Here is a 20,102-nt window from a genome sequence, read left to right as displayed (position 1 = left end):
AATCTACACTCCTCTCTCTTGATCTATCACCTTTTCTACGAAGTGGCATACATTTGTATTCACATCTCACCACGGCAATGCCTCGACCCAAAGTTGACCCGAGGTTTCGCAAGCGAATCGCTAAGCCGTGTTTCTACTGCCGCATGACAAAACAGATCGTGATGGATTGACTCCCTACGGACAGTGCATGAGACGCGATCGCTCGAAAAGTTGCGCTTACTCGCCACATGAGCAGTCATTCGGTCGTCGTCGCAACCGCCGGGAGCGTATGCACTATATTCCAGAGACTGTACCCCAAGCGGTTAGGGGAGCGGAAACATCAACTGCGGTATCAGGTTCCTTACCGAAGGCAGATGGGACAGAAGGGCTTACTCAGTCATACGGTGAAACCGTATCTACGAATAGACGAGAGGTTATATGGAGAGAAAGACGGCTGATTGGACGAGGAAATATTGGTCTATCAACTTCTGTACCCAGATACTCTTTTATTGATTTCCAATCTTACCATCCAAGCAAGCTAGCCTCGTTATAAGGCCAAATAACTTCCATCATCTGCTTCTCCCCTTGTACCCACCCTTTCGAGTCATGGGGAACACACAAAACACCAGCCTCTTGACACCTCTGCTCCAACCATTCAAGCCTTGTAGCATTCTTCGGCTCCCTAAGGTGGTAGTATTCAAGATGTATCGCAGCCAATTTGGGGAAGCTCTTCGAGGCAGCCAATTCCACCAACTGATCTATAGCTCTATTAAAGCTTTCCTCCCTATCGACTGAAACATATAATGTCTCTAACGAGGAAGGAAGAACACCTCGAAGTTTTCGTACCGGTAGATTGCCATCATCGAATCCCACAAGGTTGGGCAAGGAAGCACAAATAAGCTTCAAAGCGGTAAAACCAACAAAAGACCCCATCCATTCGTCATCGGTATCTATATAGACTCCATCGTGAGCCTCGACCCAAATAGATTCCAGCGTCGACTTCTGGAGCGAAAGCGATTCGTAAATTTTCCGCGGCTGAAAGTGATCCCCGGAGACCACTCCGGCACCATGAACAACCCGGAATGATTTCAGTGCTTTGCAGGCCTGAATCCATTCCCGCATTCCCTCCCCAGCATTGCTGTCTTGGAGGTCGATGTCGGTTATGTTCGAGCACTGTTGCGAGAGAGTTTCACGCTTTGGAAGTTCGGAGTCATCCGATTCAAACTCATACTCATCATCATCATGCCTCTCATACTCCTTCAACATATAGCAACCCACTTTGCGCATTGACGGGAAATTGAAGAACGCATGCATGTAATGTGATTGGAATCCGCCCTCTGAGTCCCACCAAGCTGCATATGCTTCCTTGAGATGAGGAAATACCGGTTCCTCCTCAATAGCAACTTTTTCCAACATATCCAAAACATAGTATGACCCGCACGGCCAGATAAGGCTGAGTTTCCGCAATTGCTTCAATTGCGGAATAAGCAAAGCCAACCAGGCATCACTGTTATCCCGTTCGAGATCTTCCAACCATTTAGATCTCTCTTGTTCGGAATATCCCGTTCTTTCACCGACTATTTTGTATACAAGGTTGCCATCAAATCCGATTTTCTGGGGATATCTTTCATTGTTGGCGTTGTCTGTATCCCAGGACTTCACCTTCAGGGACCGAACATAGCTAGCCAGCCTCGGTATTCGGATCACGGCGTATAGGAAGATGTTGACTGTCTGGTCCTTACTCTCCGATTCGTAGAGAGTCACATCGGTGTAGAGGCTTCGTTGGAACACGGTGTGCAGTCGACGTGATGAGGATACCAGGTGATAAAGAGCTTTGCTCCCGAGATCTCGTGCAATTAGATGGAGTATTTCCGGGGGTAGATCGTTCAACATGATTGCAGTGGTTACTGAGAAGGAAATCTACCGGGAACTTGAGACTCTTATATTTCCAAAGTTATCATATCGTATTCTCAGGGTCCAACTGGGGGCTTGGCGTAGGCAGAAGCGGGGGTAATCCGCTTCCGCCTGGGGAGAGGAGGATTGATTCTCTACAACAAACAGAAGCTAGTTAGCTCAATGCTAGGTTATAGCCTGGCAAACCAGGCAGGCAGATTCCGTTTCTTTATCACGAACTTCGTATTCCCCTTCTCGTTTTTCATATTCACGTACACGTGATACGCACGTGCGATGCGTTTCTAGACGTTGTTTTTCAATATATTTTTGAGAATAAAGCAAACCAAAGCAGATATTAGCAGAGTAAAAAAAGGGACTCGGAGCTTAAATTTATATCTTTAGCTTCAGTACAGCTAAGCGGACGGGAAGCCCTGTTTTCCACAACCGATGCTCGTATGTAGTTGACGTAGCAATGGAGAGGAATATACTTCGTACTAAATGCAAGTGGCTGGGTAGTTACGGGGATAAGAGTGCGATATGTATAGAGTATACCTAAATTGGACCACTAGACCCTCCCAGCTGAACTTTGGTAAATTGTGATTGGGTCACCTTGGTCCACCTGAAACACTCACCCTCTTGGCACCTGTTGCCTCGGTATCTTTGTTGCATCCATTCTATACCACGATGGAGCTAAAACCAAAGAGAAGACTGGAGAGGCCGCTGCTGCCTAACACTGTTCATGGTTCCGACTTTGGTATTCCGCTGATTCTTTGCGGAAGGTATACATGGCTCGCGCAAAGATCCACCCTATACTCCGTACTCCCGAGGCCGATGGGTTCGCTTATTTGTACTAGGATGGGCTAAGTCGACTTTGGTACGCTCAGAACCCCCAAAATCCGATATGAGATTAGACATTCCAACTTCATTTCAGGCGTTAAGTTGTGTATGTCAAGATGGCTGGACAATCAAAGAGCACAAAATCCCAATCTACTGAAAACATCATTGTCGCGGCGCTCTTAGAGGGCGGGGCAGATCCGAACACCGTGGACGAGATCGGAACTTCGGCTTGCCGTAGGAGCAGGTCACAAAGAGATTGTCCGCTTATTCCTTGAGTGTGATCCTCCTATAATCGATCCTAAAAGCGACAAAAAAGACATCGAAACATACAGGCTCCTTCGCATTGCTGCAGCCTTTGGCTATACATAAATAGTTCAACTCTTTCTGGATTGCAATACCCGACCCTGGGCGGTAATGGGGAAGAAACGCCGCTGCACTTGGCGGCTGCAAAGGGACACCATGATATTTGCGAGCTTCTCCTAAAGCACGACAAGAGCTTGATACGATCATTATGGACACGCATGGTCGGACCCAGCTTGGAAGTCGACTCAAAAGATTATGCGGAAAACACGCCTTTCGCGTACGCAGTTGAAAAGGGCCATGACCGGACGGTAGAAGTCTTTTTACGCAGTTATCCAGAACTGAGTAAGACTTGCGATCGCCACAAAGAGCTGCTTTTCCATAGGGCTATCAGGGTCGGAAATATTGAGATGGTTCGAATATTTTTGAATCATGGAGCGGATACTGAGATGAAAGGCGATCAAGGACGTCGGGCAATTCATGTGGCGATCTTCGCCGAGGACACGGGGTACGCCGCTGGGGCTGCTGTGGTTCTCCAGCTTCTACTTGCGCATGGTGTTGCAGTTGATGCAAAGGACAATTATGGCAGGACCCCCGAGTTTTACTCCAATCATCCAAAGACTAGAATGATATTGCGTAACCATGCAGGTACGCACCCATAGAGCGGTGCACCGCCGATAGTACCGATAGCTTCGGCTCCGCCACCTGAGTACAAGGCATAAATAGTCGAATCGAGGAGGAAAATTATGCTTTGGAATGGCCATATCAATGACAACACACGATGGGTCTCTTGCTTGACAGAATAGCCAAATATCTACTGAAGAAAGCATGGAGTAGAGTATGAAAAATTCTGTTTATTGATATAAATTTGTGACTTAGAAGCTATCCCCGGAGTAGGAAGCTGGACCTGGAATAACGGCGCAGTTATTTGCGACAAGTTTCGGTGATGGAAAACGGTTCCATGGGTCTCCAGCCGTAAGACAACGACAAGGAAACAAGGAAAAGATTTGATATGCTACATTAGATTCGATATTACGATCAATATATGTGCTATGACTTGCCTGCCGCCAAATATCAAACAACTGACACATTGAAATGGTCTCTATATCGCTGAGAATAACAAGCTCCAATTGCAGATGGCGCTGTGACACATAGGGTAATCAAAGATACCAAACGTGCATGGATAGCTTCGATAAGACAGTATAGTCTGCAAGACTTAGGGCACCAGTCTGAGTCCTTGACTATAAATTGTCCAAGGTTGCTTCCCAGCTACATACATACGAATGAAGCAAGCTTCTTGGAATCTTTGAAAGTTATAGATATGCAGCAACACTTTCGAGTAGAACCCCCATAATCTATCCCACCTACTCAAGCAAAACCCCATTTTGGCGGGCGTTTTTTTGTCTGGAGAGCTACCAAATGCCGATCCGCACATACTGCCCACTATAGATAGAATCGATCGGTTGGCGTCGGCCTGTGCTTGGATTTGGTATTTGATAGCTTGGAACCGATTAAGGGCCGCTTCACGTTCAGCCCGATCCCCACGCTGTCACCTCTTTAAGGTAGCCTGTAACTCATCATACATAGCTCGTACGTCGCGTTTGTTTTGCTCGGACTTATAAATCATAAAAAAAGAACACAACCCAGGCGGAAATGACGAAATGCATCACAAGGCTGTAAATGAGGTAGCTTGGTGGTGCTGATATTGATTGAGTATTGAGGTTAAGAAACAGGTGAAGGGTAGAAAAATTTCTGTCAATCAGGATAAGTGGATGAATCAAGCATGATATAACTGAACCTTGGAAAGTTGCATAAAATTAAATCTTCGCGAATTTTGCCCTTTCTTTGAAAGGACGAGGTTGTATTTCTGGATGTTGAGTAAAACTACTTTCTTTTATTGAATTCGAAAACTTTGGATTGTTTGCGTTTCCGTGTTGCAGAGATATATAACTCCACAAGGTTGCCAGACTGATAGCCCTGGAGTTTTATCAAAACCGGGAACCCTAGAGAAACTCCCCATGGGAAATAAGCATATGTAGAGTGCTCTACTCCGTATGCTACCTAGATAGGTAAGATCGTCGAATATAATATCCGTCGAGGTCTTAATAGGGTGAAACATAAATAGACCCCCACAGTGACGTCAGTGGATTTTCCCTGTTAATTTCCATTTTCAAGGTCTTTGGACATTTTCAGGACATTCTTAGATGTTTAAATAGATTGGATGTCGCAGAATTTAGTTTCTTAGACTTTTCCTTCTACTATACGCTCCAGAGTGCCATTTCAAGGTTTATTTGCCGACTATTGTGTGGTTTCTTTGGGACATCTGGAGCCTTTTGTTTAGAATTGAGCCCTTTTACAACGTACTTGGAAAAAATGAGGTACATTCTTGCACATGGCCTTGTGCAGGCCTCACTTCTCTCAATTGCCTCCGCTTCCCCCGCTCCAACTGCTTTCGCCAACAATGTCGCCCCGCCCGACCCCGTCATTACACCTTCCCCGGTCGAGCATAATCCTTCTCCCATTGTTGGCCGAAACATCTTGAGCGACGTTGAATCTGATGCCGGCAATGTCCTCTCGGACCTTGGATCTGGCCTACCTTCGTGGGTCGCATCTGGAGTGCCAAACTTCTTCCAGGGCTTCCCGACTGGAGATGCAGTTGTGAGCACCCTCGGATTGCACAGCTCCGAATTAGAAGCATTACCAACCAATGTGTTGAACATCGACCCTTATGCGAACTGGACCAACTCGGGCTGGAACGTCCGCTTCCACGGAAACGTTTATAAACAACCAAACACCTCTGTCTCACGCTTAAACGATTTGGCCGATATCTTCCTCGTCAACACTAGTATCTCGGACCTTCCTAAATCCCAGCAGGCCCAGGCACGTAACCTGACTGCCGAAATTTTTGTTGTGCAGCAGCCAGAGGTTGCAGTGAACAAGATCCACCTCAAGCCTGCAGCGAGTCAGGGATCCAGTGGACAGCCAGGCGGCGGTGGATCTTCCAACACAACAGGTGGTACGCAAGACATCACTTTACCTTACAACACAACAGTCGAAGGTGATTTCGACACATTCGTGCCGATTAAGAGCAATGGTCTTACTGCGGGAAATGAAACCTCGGCAATCCAGAGATTGGACACTCATGTCGAGGGTGCAAGTATCGGAAATGCTACCGCCTATCTTGTGCCTCCAACCGGACTCACCATCATTTCTGACATTGACGATATTCTGCGTGTTACCAAGATCTACGAACCGGAGCAAGGGTTAATCAATTCTTTCGCCCGTCCATTCACGTCTTGGGAGGACATGACGGAGATTTACCGCAATTGGTCCATCAGCCTCCCCGATACGCATTTCCACTACCTTGTAAGTCCTCTGGCTCCCACTTTGTTGTTGAAAATACTAATAGTCATTTTAGACCACCACCCCCGAGCAAATTACCAGAAACTACATGGAGTTCATCTACAAAAACTACCCGGGCGGCTCCTTCGACACCCGTCCTCTCAACTTCAGCGACGTCTCTGCCACTCTGTCGATCCGCAAGTTCTTATTGCAGAAGATTTTCGAAACCTTCCCGGAGCGCAAGTTTGTCCTGGTGGCAGACACCAGCAACAGCGACGTCATGCGCGACTACCCAAAACTGGCCACCGACTTCCCCGGACAAGTCCAGTGCATCTTCCTCCGCAACACCTCGGCAACCGACCCGGGCGACAAGTTCCCATACGACACGTCCGGATTCAAGGACTTAAAGCAGTCGATGTACATGTTCTTCGTGCACTCGGCTGACCTGACCAACTTGGATATTGCGAATGGACAGTGCTATAATCAGTCGATTGCACAGAACCTGACATTTGGCTATCAGGGACTGCCACTTGGAGTGGGAGGTAAACCAACTGCAGTCAATGGGTCAGCAAACCACACCGGAGCCGCTAGCGGGCTGATAACCAAGGAGTCGGCTGGTGCGCAGGGCCTGATGGCATTGGTCGCAGCGATGTTTACGGCCACCTTTATGTTTTTATAGAATTATGTAGATACGAGTAATATGATATCCGCGCCAGGCGATTTAACGATATGTGTGTTCTCGCATTCGGTGCTGAAATCTTTCTACCTTCTTCGACGAGGGGTATAATTTTCTTCCGAGGGACGGAACATAGCCTCGTCAAGCACATACTAAGTAATAATGATATTATGCTGCCCAATGCCCAGGTGATATCAGGTGATCCACAGCTTGAGTGATCACATGTGCCTGGGCAGATATATTTAACTCCCCCGCTGGACTTGGAAATAGTTAGTTCCTCCTACAACTACCCATACATTATCTTACTACAACACTATTCACCTTTTCTATACATCCCCCAAGGGTCTCACAATCTCGCCTAGCCATAGCAACACTGCAGTCCGTTAGGAGCAGAACCTTTTGAGTAGCTCAGCATTATTTTGTCTTCACAATTCACAGAATTATAACAACTTGTGCAATTCCGTTCATCTCCACACTGATAGTGGTTTGATTCCTACTACTTTCTTCCTTCATTCTCTTCAACCCAACATCAATTTTATTGTAAGTGTCCTCACCCCCACTTTATTTGATATAAATTCATGTCTTTTAGATATTGGTTCCACAAGATATCAGCTATGAGCGATTCATTCATTGTCATAGCCTCATGTGGCAGCTGTGGTATACAATCAACCCTGGCAATAAGGGCAGGAACAGTATCCGCAGCTGAAGCCGCTGCTATTGGAATGAGTTGCACCTCATGTGTTGCTGGAATCTGCGATCATGTCGTATCAGTATTTCAAGAGTCGGGAAAGTGAAGATCAAGATGATTAGCGACTTTGTTATAATCTGACGCATGAGGGGATAAACGCTTGGCAACTCGTTCCTAGAGGTCATATGTTGTCAGACACAAATACAAATCGAAATGGTTATAAGCACTACCTGCATGCTATAGCCAATTGCCTTTCGGGCCAGGGTAGCAGCACTCGGCTAATGCCATCTAGACGTAGGTCAAAGCACTTGAGAGCTGGAGCTACGCCCTGACAAGGCCGTGATTGGACTTTCAGCGAGGCACCGGCTTACACTGAACCACTGACCAATGAAAATCGCTGTAAGTATCTCACATGAGCCAGTTTCAATTCATCCAGTGAAAACCATCTTGACCTTCGAAGGAAGTATATTCCCTTGTACTTTAATCGAAATAAGATGGCGCCAAGAGGTCCTTTCGAAACGAGACTGCGCTTGTGGCGGGGGGCTCATGTTACAAACCTACAATGATTGGATTGCATAGGTGGCGTCGTCCTGAATTAAAGTAGTAAGTTGGATTAAACAGGCAACCCTCCTCTAAAAAGAAAAGAAACTCTAAAATAGTTCCCTAGGAGCATCGACGGATTGGTTACAACATTACATCCCATGCTTCGGAATGTCGGCCGGTTTACAAGGTAAAAGAATATCCATGAGACATTTGACACTGACAATGCCCATTTCTCCTGTTTCTAGATCCTGCTTTGTCCAGGAATTGGACCTATACCGTATCTATAATGGCTTAGAAAAATAGGAACCTAAAGTTTCGCGCGTCAAGCACGACAGTAATTAAGTCGAATCTAGCTCCAAAAAAGGGAAGCAAAAGAAACGAAGCAAAAGAAACGAAGCAAAAGAAACGAAGCAAAAGAAACGAAGCAAAAGAAACGAAGCAAAAGAAACGAAGCAAAAGAAACGAAGCAAAAGAAACGAAGCAAAAGAAACGAAGCAAAAGAAACGAAGCAAAAGAAACGAAGCAAAAGAAACGAAGCAAAAGAAACGAAGCAAAAGAAACGAAGCAAAAGAAACGAAGCAAAAGAAACGAAGCAAAAGAAACGCAGCAAAAGGAACGGAAGCTCTATCTCGCATATCCCTCGGACCTCGCCGTCGATCGCTTCTCGGCAAGGACGGAAACGACGGAAAATCTAAAGGCATTGGCTGTCAAAAAGTATTTACACAGCCTCCATATGCTCTCCCTGTCCAGACACTGTTTCCTTTGTGTCAGGAATTGATTTGTTCAGATGTACCAAGTTCTGTTCGGTCTCGATGTACCGCTCTGGTCGTAAAAGCGACACAGCCTCCGGGTTGTTGTGAATTAACACTGACTGGTTGTCTCGGAAGAACAAATCAATATCCTCTAGCTGTCGATTCGCCGTCTCAGGATAGAAGAAATAGATAGTCGGCACAAATACCAAATTGAGTACAGTCCAGATGATGTAAAACTTCCAACGCAGAGTCTCGATTCCAATGGGGGTGATCTCGACAACCAGAAAATTCATCGCCCAGTTTGTTGCAGTGCCCAAGCCGGCTCCCTTCGTTCGCATGCTGAGAGAATTGAGCTCCACAGGCAACAACCATGGGATGCCTTGGAATCCGCAGCCAAAGAAGATATAGTAGAGGAAGAAGAAGGCGATCGAAGCAGACGCCACCTCCTTTGAGTGAGCATATCCTTCTTTTTCATTAAATCGCAGGAGGATAGTGATGAGAAGGTAGCAGAGACCCTGGCCTAAAGCACAGCTCATAAATAGGCGTCTTCGGCCCCAGCGTTCAATGTTTGCAATACCCACAGTACCTGCTATGAGATATGATATAGAATTACAGGCTGCGAGAAGCCGGGCCAGCGTCTCGGATAATCCAACGGATTTCATGAGCACGGTGGGAAGATAATAACTGATCAAGTCATCAGTATACATTGCGAATGACCGACCCCCAATGGGTATATGCGCCACCTACCTGGTCACGTTGATACCAGCTCCCTGCTGCATGAACTGTGCACCAGCACCCAAGATCATCCGCCGAATAGCACACGTGCCACCCTCTTTAGTTCTGCCGCGTAGAAGGTCAACCCACGATACGGCATGATGGCGTTCATATTGAACAGCAGCCACAATTTCAGTGTGTTGAGTGATAACATATGGTTCATCGACAGGTTTATCCTCTAGATCAGCGATGATGACCTGGGCTTCTTCGGGGCGATCATGGGCGATAAGCCAACGAGGTGATTCGGGCAACCAGGGAACGGTTGCGTAAAGGATAAAAATGAAAACGAACTGGAACGCTAAGGGGAAGCGCCAGGCAACAGGGCCAGGGAGGAAAGAGAAAGCAAAGGTTATCCAGTTAGAGAGGGAGAACCCTGCTATGTTGAGAGTGAGTTCGATGACAATCAACTTGCCACGCCATTTAGCCTGGCTGGTTTCTCCCTGCCATACAGGAGCAGTTGAAGTATTGATTCCGTTACCCAGACCAGCAATGATACGGCCCACGATCATTTGGGGGACACCGAACGCTGTTATTTGGAGGAGGGCGCCCACGGACATGATGGTCGTTCCATATATAATAGATTTTTTCCGACCCCAATTCTCGCCCCAAATCATGGTTATTATGGCACCGAAGAGACAGCCGATATCATAAATAGCAGTGACAGTACCTAGGAGGGTGGCGTTGTCATTGAGGTTTAGGGTATCGAGGAAGTCTTTGGTCACAACAACGCCGCCTAAGGGGTCAGCATCAAGCATTCAGAAAAAGTGTATAAGGGGAAAGATACCGAATACGCCTTGATCGTAACCAAATAGCATCATGTCGGTGGCACAGGCGACAGTGACCCAGAAGGTCAGCCATCCACCGCGTAAGCCAAAGTAAGCCTGAGTAGGTTTGAATTTGCTGAACATATTGGAAGGCAGTAATGAGAAGTACAACCAAATAGCCGTGAGGAATGATAGGAACCTTCCATCCTTTTAACTAGTCGAATAACCCTCCAATCAAAAAGTTAACAGATACGCTCGCGCATCGCGAAATTCTAATACGTGGTAGCAGTGATATTCAAAGAATATTTCCCTACTTGTCATGACTACAGTGCCCCAGGAATTTCCAGAAGAATGACCGACCCACTGTAACAAAGAGTTCCCCGCATGATAGGAGAATGGAGAAAATAAAGTTGGAGTGGCAATTTCCTGGGGACTGAACAAGATCATATAACCAGGGACATATCGAATCAGGAGTGGCCATTAAAGCGTGACAAGTTGTGCCCTGAACCAAGAACAAATGGGAGGTGAGTTGACCCTGGATAGAAGGCAAGGTCAAGTTTCAAGGTTCCTTGTTTTGATGGGTGATATACTCTGAAACGAAGACGACTCAGTACTAGACTGAGTTTCCAAGACTCACTTATGTTGTACAATGACGGTCAATAATGCTCTATTATCTGACCGTATATCGACATTCGTACCTTGGACCCTTTTTTTAATCTGGGTTTCCGGGATTCCGCATCATTAATGTTGGATCATTAACGTTGGTCTATAGGCCGCGTTGCGTCATCGGACACCACTACCCTTGGCCGTATTGGCCAAAAAGAGGCCCCACCTCTTTTAGAGTTCATTCCATCAACCAATCATATACTAGAATATTCTTTAATTCGCCTCGCATTTCCATACATACTGAACGTAACTCTCCGAGAAGTCGAGATAGTGCGAGCTCGGTCCGAAAAACACGCAATGTCTATCTCTCCCGGTTTTTCATGCTCCGGCCCGCTTGATCGGCAGAGGGATTTAATGGCCATGGCTATAGCCACCTGACGAGTGCTGACTCTCTTGCCCTGGCCTTGCCAGTTGTGTTTAGTTTGGGCAATTATTTGATCAGTGTTGCGTAGATTTTATCTTAGAACGGCACTTGAGCGGGTTGGGACGGAATATGCAATGCAATATGACGTTAATGAACGCGGCAGAACAATTTATTGAAAGTGAAAACCGTTGCAATAGTGACCTGAGTTGATCGAGGCCTATGCCAAATTACTTAGCCCCGCGAAATTCTCTTAACGTATGCCCTGGTCTTTGGAGAAACATACCTGTATATTGGTAGTTGCTCAAGTTGTTCCCTTTTTATAGCAACATGATTGAGTGAATCATATGTGCAAGATTGAACTATATGTACATGCGATTCGGTTTTATACAAATCCCGCTGCCAAAGCCGGCCGGACCTAAAGGCAAATGGTAGAGCGAGCAGAAGCAAAGCCACCGAGTATCTTTAGTATGTTCTCGACTGGCGAACAAACCAGGATTTTCATCAATCACTTCCTTTCTTTATCGTCCCTTCTTCATTTTTACTAATGATGTCAATTTTATAAGTCAACTTCATATCCACAAGTATCTCGCGTGCCATTCGTTTTCGGGACATGGGTCATAGGACAGGACCATACTTAGAGTATGGCTGTGCAAAAGCTCTGTCTTGGGTGTGACCAAGACTACAGTGCTTCCATCGTAATTGAGGCCCACCTCGTAACGCGCCACACAATCCTGCTTTGTCAAACTCCCTAATGTCCCATTTAATATCTCAGTGTGGAGATCCGCAGCACTGTATCCGACCCACTCAATGAATATCTTATTCCCATCTAGATCATCATCCTTGAAAATTAGATATTAACTTTTATATAAACTCTAAACGACAATCTTTCCATAAATCTAGGTGGATATCGAGGAAAACACCATCAAAGTTGAGACTAGGCCACAAATGAGTAAACCACTCAAACCCTCCTTTTTCCGTGTTCACTTAGAACAAATGAATGAGCATTGATTCCAGAGGGAGCAGGATCTGAATAACCATTCACCGGCAGTCTATCGCCCGGGTATTTCTCAAACTCCATGTCCCAATATGAAGCCACTTTCCCTACGAATGGTCCGTTTCAATGTCTGCTCGTGGTGGTGCATTTAGGCATTGGATCACGTAATAACAAGCGGTAAGAAGTCCCTTAGTCAGAACATTCACCAACAAATGCAAGCCCGTAGTCCATCTATTGGACACCGTTCAGTTGTTGCTTTCGCAAAGGGGCACACACATAAGTTATGCTCTGTGTACTGTAGTAGTAATTATAAACGGTGCCTTGAGACATCATGCGTCATTAGTTCCGAGACTTACTACGCGGGACTTGAAATCCCACGAGACGCTAGTTGACAGACTATGACCCGACGGCTCTTGTTCGTGGGAGTATAGCATCCGCATAGAGCGTCCAGGTGTACCTCGATCGGCAGAAGCCTTTAGACGTCTGGAAGAACCGGCCTACGCCACGGAGGGTCGAGGTGGCGTCCAACCAAGCTCGACAGTCTGCAAAGGCCCAGACACACCAGATATTGGCTTCAGGATAGACAGGGGTGCATCGTGTCCCTGTCCCGTTTCGTAGTCCGAGATAGCGGCATTCGCGCCAATCACACCATCGGCGGGGCCTTGTGCCATGGATGGAGTCTAGTTTGGAAGCATGCGTGAAAGGAACTTGCAAGGGATTAGCACCCATTTGGGATTTAAGGTTAACATGTGGATCACCTTGCGTCAACAATAGCCCGATCCTGTCCCACTATTCACGTTTCTGCCACTTGGTAGGGCCAACGAGACCCGCATTTAGTCGCATTGGTCGATCGCAATACGCTATGACAACGTTTTTCCAGCATCGTGTCTCATTATACATCGTAACGAAGCGGATGCGTCCTTAAGCATCGCCAGTTATAAATATCCATCTCTTCCTCCAGACGGCCTGATAAGCCCCAAATCTCGTTTGCTTAATTCTCAATTGCTATACCGTTGCAAGTCAAACAGCATCCGTCAAGATGAAGTACTCCCTCGCCACTCTGGCCATTATCGGCTCTGTCCTCGCCTTCCCTGTCCAGGAAGGTGAGAAGCCTCACACTCTCTCTACCTCGTCCTCTATCTACTCGACTACCCCGGTTACATCCACTCCGTCGACTAGCCACGCTTCATCGACTACCCCGGTTACATCCACTCCATCGACTACCCCGGTCACGTCCACTCCCTCGACTAGCCACGCTTCATCGACTACCTCCAAGCCTTCGTCCGCCTCCGCCAGCTCGACCCCCAGCTCGACCCCCAACTGCGACGCTGAGTCCGAGGGCGACAACGGTAACCACTATGGCTGGTGCAAAAAGGCCCAGCACTCTGGCACCTACAAGAACGGCAAGAGCGATTAAACGCTATGTGAAATTCGCCGGTTGATATCAATGGATGCATAGTCCCCTCTAGTGCTTTCCCATATCTTTTGTGACCCTCCGGGGCACGTGCCGTTCTGTCTTTCCTGTATTTTAGTATAGCTCCTAGCTAGCTAGAATGAGATTATTCTTCCCCTTCTCAGCTTCCCTGTTACATATTTAGAAGCAATGTGAAGGCCGTCACGTGTTTATGTTGCGATGCAAGACTGAAATTATGTATTTATTCCCGAGGATGTATATATATTTTGATACAATTTTAGTGGGCGCTCCTAGGGTAGCATAGATTTCCTCGTGGTAGTGTTCCAAGGTTTTTTCTCCAGACTTGATTCTGCAGCATAGTTATCAAGCACAGTTGATCATGTGCCTGTACCGCATTGCATTATCTTATAAAATAGAGGCTATTTGAAAAGAATGTAGAATTGAAGGATTTAGAGAGATCTAGTGGAGAGATTAAAGGGGAGAGATCAGTCATATAATCTAGAAAAATAGAGGCTGTTTTAAAGGCCAGATTTGAAGGAATTGGCTCTACAAGCTGATGTGTCGAAAACTGTGTTAAATACATGGTTGAATACAGGGTATTTTACCCGGAAAAACGCGGGACCGATAGATGGGCAGATCCCATACAAAAAGTGCATATTACCGTTACTAAGCATGTCCGTGGAAATTCCCCTAGAGGATTCCGATTTTGTCCATACATTGTCGTACAGCCAGATTTCTGTCATTTTCTACTAGTTATGGTCTGCCAAACCATCACTTGTGTAAGCTTAATAGCATTCTTTATCATTAAGAAGGAAAATACAATAATGTGTTCATGCTCGACTACAGTACTACGTGCTTCTGGTACATTCAGGTATACCATTCTTTCTTCGAATCAATGCAGACAGGATGGTTCCACGCCCTTCGAGCCCCTTATAGTTGACTTCCAACGGCCCGCTGGGATAAGGTTCAACGGCGATCCTGTAACTTAAAACACAGCATTCTCCGCTTTCTCCCAACCCTCTAATCCTTCAATTTCCGTTGATCACTGCCCAATCACCCTCCGCCCAAGACGTCGTCATCTTAAAGACCTCAATCTTCCACAGCCCACTCCCCTCATCCTTCACCAAATCAGCATAATACTGCGCCCCAGTCAGCAGACGCGGCTGACCAGGCTCAAGTCCCTTCCCACCGCTGTAGTGCTGCGCGAGCGACGAGGCAGTCGCTGCAGCCTTCACGCCACTGTCGTCGATATTGATGCGGATGTTGGTGACGAAGTGTGTGGTGTCCAGCTTGCTGATCACGTCGAAGCAGTCGGTGTGGATGGCGGGAAGGCCCGAGGAGACCTTGCCGTTGATGGAGAACGTCGCGGTGGAGGTAAAGGCTGAGTCAAAAAGGGCGGGGTCGCTCGTGTCCAGCCCGAGGACGCAGCGATAGAGTGTGTCGGCGATGGCGTCGCGGCTGCTCAGGGCGGGGGTTAGGATTGCGGGGAGTGAGGGGATGGATGCCATAGTGACAATGGGTGATATGGGAGTAAGATGGGTTGTGGGAGTGAGAAGTATAGGGAAAGCTATTATCGGCAACGATTGAATAGGGAACCTCGGAATTGAGCGTGAAAGTACTTAAGCATATATAGACCTCTCTCGTCGATCGTGGTTAACTCCGCTGGACGATTTTATCTCCAGGGAGCGGTCGGAGTTAGGGCTTCACCTCGGACATTACCTGCGATACAGTGTTTAGTCGTCATTGGGAGCGGTGACGGTCGTTTTCGGAGCCAGCATTCATCCAGGAATAACGTGGTAGAATCCCTGTCCTCTTGTAACGTCATGGCCCCTCCTGTTGTGGGAGTTAATCGAGATCAAGGTCACGGAGTCTGGACACCCCATATCTCCTTTAATCCGATTCTTCACTCGGGCTGAGATCGAGAACCGTCGAGCCTTGATCGTGGGGACCAGAAAGGATCCACAGACTTCTGTGGATGGATCGTATGGTCTTCGTAGCCGTATGGAGTGCGCTCAAGGCGTCAAAGGAGGGGGTATCTAGAATCTCTATCTTCCATCCGATAGGAAGTGACTGACTGCGTTTCGGAACTCGGAGGCGGCATATCGGGTCGGGTGTCAACGCAGAATTGAAAAGCACCATCTCTGAAGGCTAGTGAGATAAGTTGGTTGATAGGGCTGTGCGAAAGTTGGTAATCCCCATGCATGGAGGATTTGTATTGGGGAAGGAAACCATGGGTTGTATTGAGCTAGCTGGCTAAGAGAGAGAGAGGAAGGAATATCAAGCAAGGTGAGCAATGTCCTATCCACCTGAGGCAGAGATGGTCTCAACAAATTTGACTCTGAGAAAAAGGATCAGCGTCGGCAACAGCTAGGCGTCTAGGAGAAGGAGATTGAAGATGCCTTACCTATCAGCGACTTCTGGCCAACTTTTGAGCTTGTGAAATCCAATGATTGCACAAAGGACATCGTGTTCGATATCTGTGTCTTGAAGGTAAAAAGAGCTCGATATCGTGGTAGCAAACGGAGTCTAAAAGATTATCCACCGAAACGTGTTTGAAAAGGTCACTCTAGAGATTCTGGGCCCGCTTACGTTTGCCTAGAGATGATCTGTTAGCCAGAGACGGCTTCTGCAGAAGAAGAACCCCTGGTTGAGTCTCAGTGATAGCGCACCAGAGCTGATTGTGGCATACTAAGTGATCATACTCTCACAACGGCAAAATGTCAAATGAACCTAGTGATGGGTGACATAGAAGACGTCCAGATCCAGTGTGTTAATTTTCTTCGTACCTCTAGAGATACTGCCCTCGGCGGGGAATACATATCCGAGAAACTATTGTCTACATTAGCCTTGCACTTGTGGGGACCAAGACAGACAGCATACTCGGCGCATCTGTGCATGGACTTCCCCATTCAGGTGGCGCCAGGAAACCAGGCCAAAGTATTGATAGAGGCATAGCCAGTACTCATCACACGATTGAAGAGCTTTATCTCGCAAGGTCTTGTGTATCCAATCAAAGTAAATTCGTATAAATAGCTTGGTGCTCCAAGAGTATATACTCGGCCCAGTCCTCTTTCGACTAGATGCAACGTATGTTGGTGGTTTGTTATCTCCGAACCCCCTTTGGAATAGTCCGACTTGATACACTTGCTTCTGCTAATATCGTTCGATAACAGCAAGGCTGTAGCCTACTCTAGCTCCCAGCCCTTAGCTTCGTTGCTAGCTTCAGCGCTGGCTCAGGTGGACTGACCAAGGTAGGACGGGGCACGATTGGTTGTACATTGAAATTGGGGTTTCGATGGTGTTTTAACCGAGGACGAGGTTGGAGGTGTTCAAAAATCGAGGGTCGAATCTAGTACTGGCACACGCACTCGCACTGGCATTACCTCTAGCTCTAGCTCTACCTCTGGATCTGCCTCTGGTAGTCGAGGTCAAAAAGAACGTGATCGAAAGTGCGATACGGCGCGTTGAAGGGGTATCTCGTCGAAAGATGGCAGAATGGGCGACACGGTGAGAGTGCTGATGTCGAAAAGGTTGTAATTACGCATTAGGAGTAAAATATTGGCGTCGTCAAAAATGGTGGAAGCGAGGTCTTCGCGCCCGAGGGCCCCAAGTAGTAAGGCCCGGTGGTCTACTACCCCTGTATGCGTATCAACATGTGTGTAAGCTTAGAAGAAACGATGGGACAAAGGGATTATAGCCTGTGGAGAAAGCAAGGTGGGAAAGAAACAATAGGTTGAACTTAGCTGTTGACTGAGAAAAGAGAGGAAGGAAGATCAACTAGGTAGGAGAAAAGGTCCTACACCCCTTAGGCAGTAAGGCTGCCTCAATAAAGACCTTCAAGCGTCTTGAGCTTGTCGTTTAGGGGAGAGGGAAGGGAAAGGAGAGGACACCCAGCCGATTATTGGCTGCACATAACCACACGCCGGTGAGTTAGCAGGTGGGTGGGTGACCACCCGCAAATCCTACTGTTGTATGTTTTTTTTTCGCCTTTTTGTAGTTTCAGCTCCACTCAGTCAGATCGGAAAGGGTAAACGTTTCTCGAAATCAGCTCAGACCTGCCCTAAATCGTCCTATAATAGTAATATCAAACTCGCCAATTAAATAGCAACTTTCATATTTACAATCTTATGACATGTCTAACTCCGATTTCCAAAAGACCTAGAAAATTACACGCAGGTCCACCAAATTTCCGACGTGGTTCTTCCACTGTCACCCATGCAATATGTCCCAGTACGTAAAAAACTCCAAGATTGCCGTTCAAAAACAATGTCTTCTCACGACAGAGGCCACTCCCACTATAATGGAAAGAAAAGGAACGATCACTATCAAACTATTCATCCCTACACGGTCCGCTATGTAGTTCAAGGCCCGCCCGTCCGATCCATGCCACGACCTGCCTGCCTTGTGTTGTATGACCGCCCCCGAATATCCATCATCCAACACGCCCAAGCTGTGCTGAAGGGTGCCGTATAACCACGCGTACTTTCGAAATGCCGCTGTCACCATCGTAGGCCCCGTGGACCAAAAGACTCGCAGATACGGCAGGGGGATGAATCGAGACGCAGCGCCGCCGCGGCGCTTGCCCTCGTATAGCGCCCATAGGATAAATGGAGATCCGGGCTCCGCCATGAAGAAGTGGTTGCTCAGCCCAAGAGTTCCCGACGTTGGGGCGAATATGGCCTCCAGGTTGAGACTTTGGAGGCATTGTATTTGAGTGGCCGAGGTCGGGTAAACGTCGAGGTCTGCGTAGATGCCTCCCTCTGCATGGATGACAAGCAGCCTAGCCATGTCGGCACGTTGTATGTTTTGGGGGTAGGCTTCATACGTCGGTAAAAGCCAAGGATACCTTCCCTTGATGAGTTGGAGGATGTCATCGTCTGTCCAAAGCTTGATCGTGTAGTTTAGGGGCTCGAGTGTGTGCTTCCACTCGTCGTGCGATGGGTCTATTTCCGTAGAGTAGGTTCGGAGGTCATTTGTTTTCCAGATCTGATGAACAACGTTGGGTATTTGTGGGACGGCGACAGAATGAGAGACGTTGGGGTGCTCAAAGTTAGAGGTAGCGCACGCGGTAATGACGTCCATTGAAGCGGACAGTTCGCCGGGATTGGAAAAGTGATTTGCGAAGATGAGGAGATGAATGATGAAGATGAGAAGGAGGGACAGAATCCCAACAGCCATGAACCTTGTCCACCCTTTCCCCCAAATGGTGATCATTATAGCTTGTCGAGCGAGATGCGATAATATGATTACAGTGCTAAGCACATGAAGGAATAAGGACCGTCAATGAAGCGAAAGACTGACTTGCAATGGGCAAAAGTAGGTTTTGGTAAGAGACTGTTCACTCGTTCAAAAAATGAATACCAATATGCTAGTATGGAAAAAAATAAGGAGTCCGCGGTTACATTTACAGAACGATACTGGAGACACTTTATGTGCTAATAGCCGCTCTTAGTGGTCTAGAAAAGCCACTAGTTCCTATATAATGGTCCTTCTAGGAACACTTAGAGAAATATCCTAATGTGCTTCATATAGTTTCTTTGTGTGACGACCATTTGATTAGCAAATCTGGTTAGGTATGCAAGTGCAGTCCTCGTTATCATTCAAGCAGGTGGTTTAATACCAGAACAGAAGTGGTAAACCCATAGGAATACCAAATGAGACACTCCTCTTGGCACAGCATACAACACTGTTCGGTAGACCCTCCCGCCCCGTCTCTCCGTGATCGGCAGGGTTCTAATGATATATTATTAGCCTCGGTGAGTCGAATACTGTTGCCTACCTAACCTTAGCTATCAAGATAATCCTCTGAAACTCCAGCTCCCCAGACCGACTTCATGATGCGACCCCTCATGTGGGGACTTAGAAGGTCCAATAGTCGATTACCTCTGTGTCTGCTGACTGAAAGGTCACCAGCGAACCGGACCCTGCTTGTATGCTTGATTGACAGGCTACTAAGATGAAATATCTATGAATAGTAAGTCCTCACAGCGCCGATATAAAGGAAAGCAAAGAGAGAGATATCGTTGATAGTTACTTGTTGATGGCCTGAGACTCCGCCTCTTCACCAGTTTATTCAAAATCTGGATCTTTAGAAAGCTTCTTTTTCTTCCATCACT

At 47.1% G+C, this 20,102-nt stretch overlaps 7 protein-coding genes across 7 annotated transcripts; 3 read left to right on the top strand and 4 right to left on the bottom strand.

Annotated features, from left to right (window-relative positions):
* Window positions 1-501: 501 nt before the first annotated feature.
* Window positions 502-1,872, bottom strand: N7471_007901 (uncharacterized protein; the record flags this gene model as incomplete). The annotated part of the gene is made up of 1 exon (XM_057280620.1): window positions 502-1,872. The coding sequence occupies one exon, from the start codon at window positions 1,870-1,872 to the stop codon at window positions 502-504; it is 1,371 nt and encodes a 456-aa protein (XP_057134880.1).
* Window positions 1,873-2,825: 953 nt separating this feature from the next.
* Window positions 2,826-3,671, top strand: N7471_007900 (ankyrin repeat domain-containing protein; the record flags this gene model as incomplete). The annotated part of the gene is made up of 2 exons (XM_057280619.1): window positions 2,826-2,953; window positions 3,083-3,671. The coding sequence occupies 2 exons, from the start codon at window positions 2,826-2,828 to the stop codon at window positions 3,669-3,671; spliced, it is 717 nt and encodes a 238-aa protein (XP_057134879.1).
* A 1,711-nt stretch (window positions 3,672-5,382) lies between these two features.
* On the top strand, window positions 5,383-7,030 carry N7471_007899 (phosphatidate phosphatase App1 family protein; the record flags this gene model as incomplete). The annotated part of the gene is made up of 2 exons (XM_057280618.1): window positions 5,383-6,375; window positions 6,428-7,030. The coding sequence occupies 2 exons, from the start codon at window positions 5,383-5,385 to the stop codon at window positions 7,028-7,030; spliced, it is 1,596 nt and encodes a 531-aa protein (XP_057134878.1).
* A 1,946-nt stretch (window positions 7,031-8,976) lies between these two features.
* On the bottom strand, window positions 8,977-10,692 carry N7471_007898 (sugar porter family MFS transporter; the record flags this gene model as incomplete). The annotated part of the gene is made up of 3 exons (XM_057280617.1): window positions 8,977-9,694; window positions 9,758-10,517; window positions 10,569-10,692. 3 exons carry the CDS (start codon window positions 10,690-10,692, stop codon window positions 8,977-8,979), a joined length of 1,602 nt encoding a protein of 533 aa, XP_057134877.1.
* A 2,919-nt stretch (window positions 10,693-13,611) lies between these two features.
* On the top strand, window positions 13,612-13,989 carry N7471_007897 (uncharacterized protein; the record flags this gene model as incomplete). The annotated part of the gene is made up of 1 exon (XM_057280616.1): window positions 13,612-13,989. The coding sequence occupies one exon, from the start codon at window positions 13,612-13,614 to the stop codon at window positions 13,987-13,989; it is 378 nt and encodes a 125-aa protein (XP_057134876.1).
* A 1,025-nt stretch (window positions 13,990-15,014) lies between these two features.
* On the bottom strand, window positions 15,015-15,494 carry N7471_007896 (nuclear transport factor 2 family protein; the record flags this gene model as incomplete). The annotated part of the gene is made up of 1 exon (XM_057280615.1): window positions 15,015-15,494. One exon carries the CDS (start codon window positions 15,492-15,494, stop codon window positions 15,015-15,017), a length of 480 nt encoding a protein of 159 aa, XP_057134875.1.
* Window positions 15,495-18,260: 2,766 nt separating this feature from the next.
* N7471_007895 (glycosyltransferase family 32 protein) lies at window positions 18,261-19,200 on the bottom strand (the record flags this gene model as incomplete). The annotated part of the gene is made up of 2 exons (XM_057280614.1): window positions 18,261-18,281; window positions 18,331-19,200. 2 exons carry the CDS (start codon window positions 19,198-19,200, stop codon window positions 18,261-18,263), a joined length of 891 nt encoding a protein of 296 aa, XP_057134874.1.
* Window positions 19,201-20,102: the final 902 nt, after the last annotated feature.

Source organism: Penicillium samsonianum (assembly GCF_028829775.1).
Source record: "Penicillium samsonianum strain IBT 33392 chromosome Unknown utg000004l_segment0_segment0, whole genome shotgun sequence".
Taxonomy (NCBI): domain Eukaryota; kingdom Fungi; phylum Ascomycota; class Eurotiomycetes; order Eurotiales; family Aspergillaceae; genus Penicillium; species Penicillium samsonianum.
This window is presented reverse-complemented; position numbering and strand designations above follow the sequence as displayed.